The 8,469-nt window shown below is 37.1% G+C and overlaps 1 protein-coding gene across 1 annotated transcript; it reads right to left on the bottom strand.

Moving 5' to 3' along the window:
• Positions 1–1,110: 1,110 nt before the first annotated feature.
• Positions 1,111–7,922, bottom strand: LOC132294488 (uncharacterized). The gene is made up of 3 exons (XM_059792364.1): positions 7,116–7,922; positions 4,429–4,866; positions 1,111–1,513 (listed from the first exon to the last, which is right to left on the bottom strand). The coding sequence occupies exons 1-3, from the start codon at positions 7,711–7,713 to the stop codon at positions 1,329–1,331; spliced, it is 1,221 nt and encodes a 406-aa protein (XP_059648347.1). The 5' UTR covers positions 7,714–7,922; the 3' UTR covers positions 1,111–1,328.
• Between the last annotated feature and the right edge of the window lie 547 nt (positions 7,923–8,469).

Here is an 8,469-nt window from a genome sequence, read left to right as displayed (position 1 = left end):
GTATATAAATTTATATTGTATATGCTAAGAGGAAGTGTAAGTAAATTAGAGGTCTAAACGGATTTGGATTCGGATTCTTCTGATTTTTGGTAGGTTTTATATCTTATTATTATTATTTTTGTGATTTTCAGAGACAATGGCAAAGTGAACTGTTTTAAGGATTTCCTTATTGTGTTAGGTTGTCTCTACTATTATAAATACATATAAAAGGTGTTTAAAAGAATTTCTATAAAATTAAAATTACTATTTAATATAAGGTGTTTGCACCCTTTAAACGATCATAGTAAACCCTAATAGAGCAGAGCACAGCAGCGCAGCACAGAGTTCCAAACCCTAAAAAGGATCACACAGATATTAGCAACATCCGCAGATATCTGGTGACGAATCTATCTGAGGTATATATGTCATGTTTTTCTTGGAAACAATCTCTAAATATTCTTCCTTCTCTCCCTTTGTAACATAGACATATTTTTCTTCTTCTTAGGGTTAATTATGGGGAAGAAGAAGAAATCAAAAGGGTCTGGTAAGAGAGAACTCCGGTTCTGGGAGTGGTGGTGAGACGCTGGAGGATCTACTTGGCAGGAGGATAAAGGAGTTGGAAAAGCAAAAAAATGATGTTGGTACAGAGGCTTCTTGGCGTTACGAGGCATGGAGACCATTGATCCTTCATTAAAGTCGGATTTGGAATGACTCCGATGACGACGACGATGATAGTGTATTTCCGGCTTATACTCAGCCTGATGACTTGATTAAACATCTTGATTTTTGGATAAGCTACTGGGACACGGAGATAATATTATCTACTGATTCTTTTGATCCGGCTGCGAAGAGAAAACCAAAAGTATTGTGTGAATGAGTCGAAAGATGGTCGTAAGGCGGTAGAGAATCTCTTTCTAAGACCATAGGCAGAATTCTTTCAAGTTTTTTTTTTTTTTCCTTCGATCTTTTTTTTTTTTCCTTCTAATTTATTAATGATAAGGTATTTTAAATATTACGGAGTAAAGAAAAAAAAAATACCACTTACTTTTGGAGGCTGAAAAAGTAAATCCCAAACCAACATTGACAACAGAAACTTCACATGCAAAAGAAAATATCTAAAGCATTGCAAAATAACCTCGGTGAAACTGATGAAAGCAAAACTGATTGAAAGTGATCAAATCATCACTTGAATCCAGTATCAAGTTTTGACCACATACTCTTGAATGGATCATTTGAAAGTTTGGCTTAAACAGATAAGCCATGACTTATTGTCTAAGCAGATTATGATGAACTAATAATACAAGATCCATCAGGAAAGTGACTGGATGGATATGTCAGCGAATAATGAACTATGATGAACAACCACAAGATCCATCGGGGGAATCACTGGAGGTCAGCGAAGAATGATCTTTACTTGTCTGTGGAAGGTACGAGTAAGCAAGCAGAGAGGCTCCGATTGTTACAGACAATCCAATGCAGCTCCATACCCACCTCCTTTGACTATTCTTCCTCTTTCGTTGCCTTCGTGCAACCTCTGCATTTTTTACCATAAAAAATGAACAAATCAAGAAAATTTAAATTTGCCAATACAAATGCCTGCTGCTAGTACAAAACAAATGCTTATATCATGGTTACTTATGAAGCACTGGCCATTACCAAATATAAAAATGATCAAAGAGGGGGGTTACACAAAGAATTGAACCTCGTTTCTACATAACCAAACAAGAAGTGCAAGAAAGAACAAAAGAATTGAAAAAATCGGAGGACCACTTTTGTATTGAACAAGAAATCATAATATTATAATGGGTGAAGAAATCGTAATGTTGAAGAGTAAAGATACAACATGCATAATGAAGACCATTGGACTTATTCTCATATTGCATAACAAACTTTAAAGACTTTAAACTTTCAGCCCATAATACCCCCTTTAATAATAATTTTCATGTTGTCACAGAAAGGTGCATTAAGCACAATGCCTTTTACGTTTATGGCATGATACAGCCTGTCGTATCAGACACCATAGATGTGTAGGTACGGCAAACTGTGTACCTTCTAAGTTTTTTGAAAGCCTTTGGCCATTTCCCCTTCTCAGAAATATAGGCAATGGCCTCGTACATACTAGAAAATGCTTAATACCCTAGCAATCCACCAACTGAACTTTTGAACTCACAACTCTGAGGCATGGAACATCATTCTGAAACAATAATTTTGGATCCAAAAAGATTATTGTTACTGTAGTTTTCCTTCTAAGATAAGAATTATAGAGACCATGCCAAAGTAGGCTCAACCTAAATAGGAAGCACTCAGTTCAATCCTTTTGCATGTTGCAGAACTTTAAGGACAATGAATTTTGCCACATTAGGACAATTATAGTTATATGGCCGCCATTCAAAGGGGCTTCAGTTGTCGGCTCCTCTGTTATCAGGTCACCAACTTCCCTGACATTCTGGCACTAGGCAAGCGTTAGCTGCCCGAAAACTGGGCTCTTCCCCAAGGTTCGTCCACAGGGGGTGAGTCAGGAACTAGGCTGAAAGACTAGTCGATGAACAACAGTTGTCCCTATCTTCAATGACATGTCCATTTTGCCAAGCCTTACTCTGATGAAATGCTCAGATCATTACGCCTTTCGACTTACTCGACAAGGAGTTTTGCTATCATAGGACCATTAGAGCATTGGCAGTCTACTGGGATTGAGACACAGCCTAGAGTCAAAGACTGCTAGGGGATGTAAGAGTGGGAAATTTTTGGTAATGGACGAAAGCTTGACATAGCAAAGAGACATGTCAGATCCAGGGCATCCCAACTGGATTGAATGGGATGACAGTTTCTCATTCCGAATCTGTAAAATTAGAAACTCAATCTATTCAAACCTATTTCCTTGACACCAAGAATAAAATGTCACTCACTACCTTCCTATTCCCCGTGAAACATAACAGTTGGCATTCCATGCAACATAAATTTAAATTAATTCCATGTTTTTAGAATTTGACAACATCTAAAAACATCAAAATAAAGTAATTTCTAGTGTCTCCAAAGATGCTCATGTTTGTGACCTGTTGACTAGACAGAGAGAAAAAAAAAGGCAATGATCCTCACAATGTATTGATTAGTGAATAGACCTTGACAATGTCGAGTAGGAAAAAAAATATTCCAATAACACGAAATCTATGACTACTGGAATTTGGAGGTGTTAGGTACCCATATCCATTTAAGTGCAACAACTAGCAACTATTTGTCAGCATGTAGCTTCACAAGTTCTAAGGAAGAAATTCAAAAAGGGAAAAGAAAAAAATCGAAGCTTCATCATAATTGTGCAGGTTTACAGCTTTCCATGAGGTCAACTTTCCAGGTCTCACAATTCATCTCACACAAGGATAACCACTGATTGTTTTTCAGTACAGTTATGACTGCAGATATATCTCATGTCACGTATTTTCTATAAGAACATTTTTAGTCCAATGGAACTTTAGCTTTCTTATAAGCTTTCATATATTATAATTGTGAGGACCTCTTCCCAACCTATTAACCTGTAAGCCGACCTATACACTATGAGGACTTCTTAGGCAGAAAAGCCTCATCACATCTCCCTAGAATATCTCTTGAGACTAAAGGCATAGTGATGCAGTTTTGCCACTACCAAAGCTGGGAGCAGAACCCAGGGAACATCGCTGCTCAATGCACAACCATCTCTTCACATCTCACACGACTCTCGAGGTTTGCAAACATGAAGAAAGCACATTGAGACCCTAGCAATAGGAGTACTTGTCTTAGTGGCTAGAGTTGTGGATTTAACCGTTGATTTCTTGTTTTGAATTATTACATGTAATTTAAAGGTTTTGGCATGGCTTCTATAACTGACCCCTGATCATGGAGAAGATATTGGGTGTGCCAGGCATACCATGCCATTCCTATGCCCACCCAATGATAACTTGCAGTCAGCATTTTTTGTAAGTAGGCAAGACCAATTATGGACAGTGTATTTTTTCTTGGGTAGGAATACCAATGACGTGGTATGCCTGGGGCACCCAATATCTAATCCTCATCATGTATCGTCATTATTGGAGTCTTTGATGCTTCTCATGCTCATTTAAGGCGCACCTGTCACTTTCCTAGCCTAGTGAGGGTGTGTGCCATACTTACCATGAAATAAAATAAAAAATCCAAATCAGATAGAATAATATGAGTCACCAGAATTTTCCATGAGCTTTATGAGTTTCAAGTTCCAAATCCTCCCAGTGAGGGTGTGTGCCATACTTACCATGAAATAAAATAAAAAATTTAAAAACCATATAGTACAAGAAACCACAAGCCTTGGGTTACATTGCAAGTCAGATGGATATGGATAGAAATAATGATCAGGAAGATCCATAATATTCTTTAGATTTTTTGAGGCATAAAATATTGAGAAGAACACATAGACAATAGAAACCAAAGATTAGCAGCACATACCAACAATTTCCTGATTTCTTTGGGACATTTCATGATTTACCGCCTCATAGTATTGCAGTTTGTCTCGCAGGCGGGACATTTCCTGGTCTTTGGATTCAAGAATAGCCTCTGCAGTCAATTCAGCTTCAGCACGTGCTTGACCCCTTGCTATTGCTTCGGCAACAAACCTAGCAACAACAAGTTCCTGAGAGACTTGCTCTATTGAATTGATCTCAAGCTGCACGTCACTAGTAGTCAGAGGTGCAGGAAATGTTAAACCCACTTCAGATAGAGCATTGCCAACCCTCTGCCATTGACTGTGCATCTGACCAAGAGCATCCTGTGCAGCCTCTCGTCTTTCAATCTCATCAAGGAGACTGAGCCTTGTGGCTAGTAGTTGTGATTCAATACTTGGACCATAAGAAGATACATTTGAAATTGACTCATCAGACAAGAAATCTGTACGAGCAGTCAGCAAAAGGCCATGAGAGATGAACGACACAAGAGCACTCTTGATCTAGTTGCAAGATGATATTTAGTGGTACATAAAAAAATCTCCAATATCTTGCCCATATGGGCTCATGTGATTATACAAGAAATAACCGTAAGCAACCAGTTACAGAGAAACAATCCCAGTATCTTTCCAAATTGGCTATTGTAGTTAAGCAAGAAACAATTATACTTGACTCATATTTCATGGCTGCTATTCTGAGACATGATTAAAGGAAATTTAACTAGGAAAACAGAGCTTCTATCTCCAAAACTAAAACATGTTTATATAAATAATTTTGGGGGGGTGGATCGAACGTAGGACAAGAAGTGCAGTGTGCTTGGGGCATTTGAACTCCACAATCTCCACACCATAATTTGACAGTGATCAAGAAATTTCAAATTTTTTGGCAAAGATAATAGATGCTAACATGCATCATAAGTTGTAGAATTCAACAACAAATCACAGTAACAAATCAATCATGGGGAAAATCAAAATCTAGCAAACTAAGATTCAACATCAAATTTCAGTGAACTACAACAAAATGCTAAGAAGTTTAACAATTTGGAAAGTATCATAGCATCTAAATAAAGCACCTCCTTTGCTAATTTGATTTTTACAACACTGAACGGATTTTAGTCTTTTTTTATTTTTATTTTTTCCATGGCAAGTGACTCACACCCCCATTTTTTGTCCCTAACAGACTTGAAGAGTTGAACCTCGACGTTCTTCTTTAGAAGGTAGAAGAGATACCAAAAGTCTACAACCTTTGGTGATGATTTTAGTAGATTCAATCTTTAAAATAAGAATGCAAGATGTTAAGCAAACAACCAACACTATAAAACTCTTAACATAATTTGGTGTGGAGTCATCTATTCTAATAACAGTTACCACATGGCATGGCAACAGTGATCACTTAATATTGTTTGCATGTGGATGCATGGGTTGGAGGGGATGGGGTCAAAGAGGGAGACTAATTTAACTCATCCAATAATTAGAGGGTACATCGAAGCTTACAATATTGAGTATCTATGGGAATTTGGTGAATTATCACAGAAAAAACAGAAGACATAGATGGTATATTGGTATGCACACTGGAAAATCGTCGTGCAGGCAAGCAATAGAAGTGAATAATATGGAAAGAGTGCGGTGCAGTGAAACTGGGGAGGACATCAGCATATGGCCATTGAGAAAAGTTTTGTGCTCTTATAGGTTTGGGCTTTATAAGGAGACTGGGAAAGCTTGGGGTAAGTTCTCACAATATTGTGAGATTTTAGCATGATACTTTTGGTGGTGCTCCCCTAAAGACCACATTCCTGGAGTTCAAAAACAATAACACATTCCTAGCTCTTTTTTGTATTAAAGCAAATAGAGAGGCTCTTTTCTCAAATTATGCCAGATTACAATTTTTTATTATTTTATTATGTTTTATTTTTTGTCTATAGTACTGCCTGAGGGCTAACTATAAATTATTTGCGAAGCAAGAGAAATTGATATATCTACATTGTTTGGTGGCTAAGAATTTGTGGTGCAGGTTACTTTTCTATTTGGAGTGTCCTGGGTGATTCCTGAATCAGTATAAAATTTTTGGTCACTAGGCTGAAGGTATTAAATAGGATAGTTTCTTCTGCTTATATGGTGAATTTGGATGGACTATAGTAGGAACACTTTTGAATATGACAAGGTTTTGGTCCATAAGCCTGGCATAATGATGTCAAATGTGTTTCATACTTTCATTTTTATGTTTTTGGTGTTCAAAATCTTTACAGAAAATGTAGTTTTTATAAAAGATTCGAGTTATATAGAAGAAAATTGGAATTACTTTGTGCATGGCATTGTTATATAATTACTGTTTTTTTGTCTCCAGTTTGAGACCTTTTTCTTTTTTTCAATTTCATGTGTTCAGTTACTTTTTCTACTTCCACAAGTTTAGAGAATTCCATTTAAAAAAGGCTCCTGCCAAAATCTAATGCTTTGCCATACCTAATACATAAATAAGATAGTGACACATATAAGCAACAACAACATAACAAAACATTATGTATGACATGCATCTAGGGAACTATTAGAAACAATCGATTCAAACAATTAGGCTTTAATGAAATTCCTAAGCATTATCAATTAAGGGGAAATCAACACCCGTGACTACAATCATTAATGAACACATACAATTTAAGCAACATGAAACTACAATAGTGTAGAAAGAACATGGGTTTACCTTCATCTGCATCATAGAAATCACCATGGCTAGACAATCCGCTTATGTTTCCGACTTGCTTTCCACAATCATTCAGTTCAACAGAGCTAGCAACACTAGCGGAGTCGCACCGAGGATCAAAGAAATCGTCTTCCACAATCTCCCCATCCAAAAAATTATCATGATCCACCTCCTGTTGCCCTAATCGAATACAGGGTTCCTCATTAGAAACATCATCAACACAACCACAGCCTGAATTGCTCTCATCAACTTGCTGCTTCTGCTTCTGCTGAACTTCAAATCCATCGACACGGCGCTCAGTGGCCTCACCACCACCGCCGCCATGACGTTTGCGTCTGACGACGTACGGAGAGGGCGAAAGCGAACCGGAGGAAGAATCTGGAACCGGCGTTGGTTCTGGAGTTACATACAGAGCAGGCGATATGTATATATGATTCGGACCTTTAGTCTTCTTCTCCTCCTCATCCTTCTCATCATCACCATCATCTCGATAATCAGATTTGGTGATTTGCTGCTTCGAATTCAACGAATCCTTGTACGAATCTCTGACCCTAGGTTCAATCAAGGTCTCCCAAGCAATCGTTGTGAAGGTAGGCATGTTGATAGTCTTCCAAAGTATCTAGATAGAAAGAAGAGAGAGAAATTAAATACGGGTTTGGGAAATGTAACCCTAATGACTGTTTCGCTTCACATGGCGTTTGTTAAAGGTTTGCATATCGCTTTCGCCGCCACTGTAAGGGTTTCTGTTGAACGGGTACACACATATAATATGTATAGTCATGTGTGAATGTGTGTGTATAATAAATTTATAGTCATGACTCATGCGTGATATATATATATATATGAATCTAATGTGACAAAATGACAATATACTAACCTGGCGCGGTGTTGTGTCTGCTAGTGGGGGCTTTACGGTCTCTGCAGCTTCCGATGACTTTGGAGCATATATAAAGTAATACTATATAATGTGGCCAAGGCAAGTTTGGCTTTTACTTCAAGAAAGGAAAAATAAATAATAAAACAGGGACTTTTTCAAATTTTTTTAAACTTCTTTCCTGACTTGCCTCTCAAGAACTATGATGTTATTAGTATTGGACTATGACTTTATTTTAAGAGGTTGATATTTTATCGAAGTTGGAGATTAACATATTTAATTGTCTAAAACTTACAATCTCGGTCTCATCTTATCATTTGAATCTTCATGTCCAATTGTTTTTCAACCAAACCCAATTTTGTATTCAATCTCTTTTTCTTTTTCTTTTTTTTTTTTTTTATAATTTTAATTTTATATTTTTACAGATATTTTGTATTCAATGTCAACCATGTTAGAAATTTAATTTGGGAACATGCTGAA

Source organism: Cornus florida, unplaced genomic scaffold (assembly GCF_030987335.1).
Source record: "Cornus florida cultivar Cherokee Brave unplaced genomic scaffold, ASM3098733v1 CherokeeBrave_3.0.0_Hap2_Chr02, whole genome shotgun sequence".
NCBI lineage: Eukaryota > Viridiplantae > Streptophyta > Magnoliopsida > Cornales > Cornaceae > Cornus > Cornus florida.
The sequence above is the reverse complement of the archived record's forward strand: the minus strand, read 5'-3'. Positions and strand labels throughout refer to the sequence as shown.

What these genes read in the sequence shown, in the direction of transcription:
- LOC132294488 (XM_059792364.1), bottom strand. Translation starts at nt 7,713, where the DNA reads ATGCCTACCTTCACAACGATTGCTTGGGAGACCTTGATTGAACCTAGG. An exon ending in TTTCTATGATGCAGATGAAG is followed by an intron (nt 4,867 to 7,115) that starts GTAAACCCATGT and finishes CTGCTCGTACAG; the next exon opens with ATTTCTTGTCTGATGAGTCA. An exon ending in AAGAAATCAGGAAATTGTTG is followed by an intron (nt 1,514 to 4,428) that starts GTATGTGCTGCT and finishes TAAAAAATGCAG; the next exon opens with AGGTTGCACGAAGGCAACGA.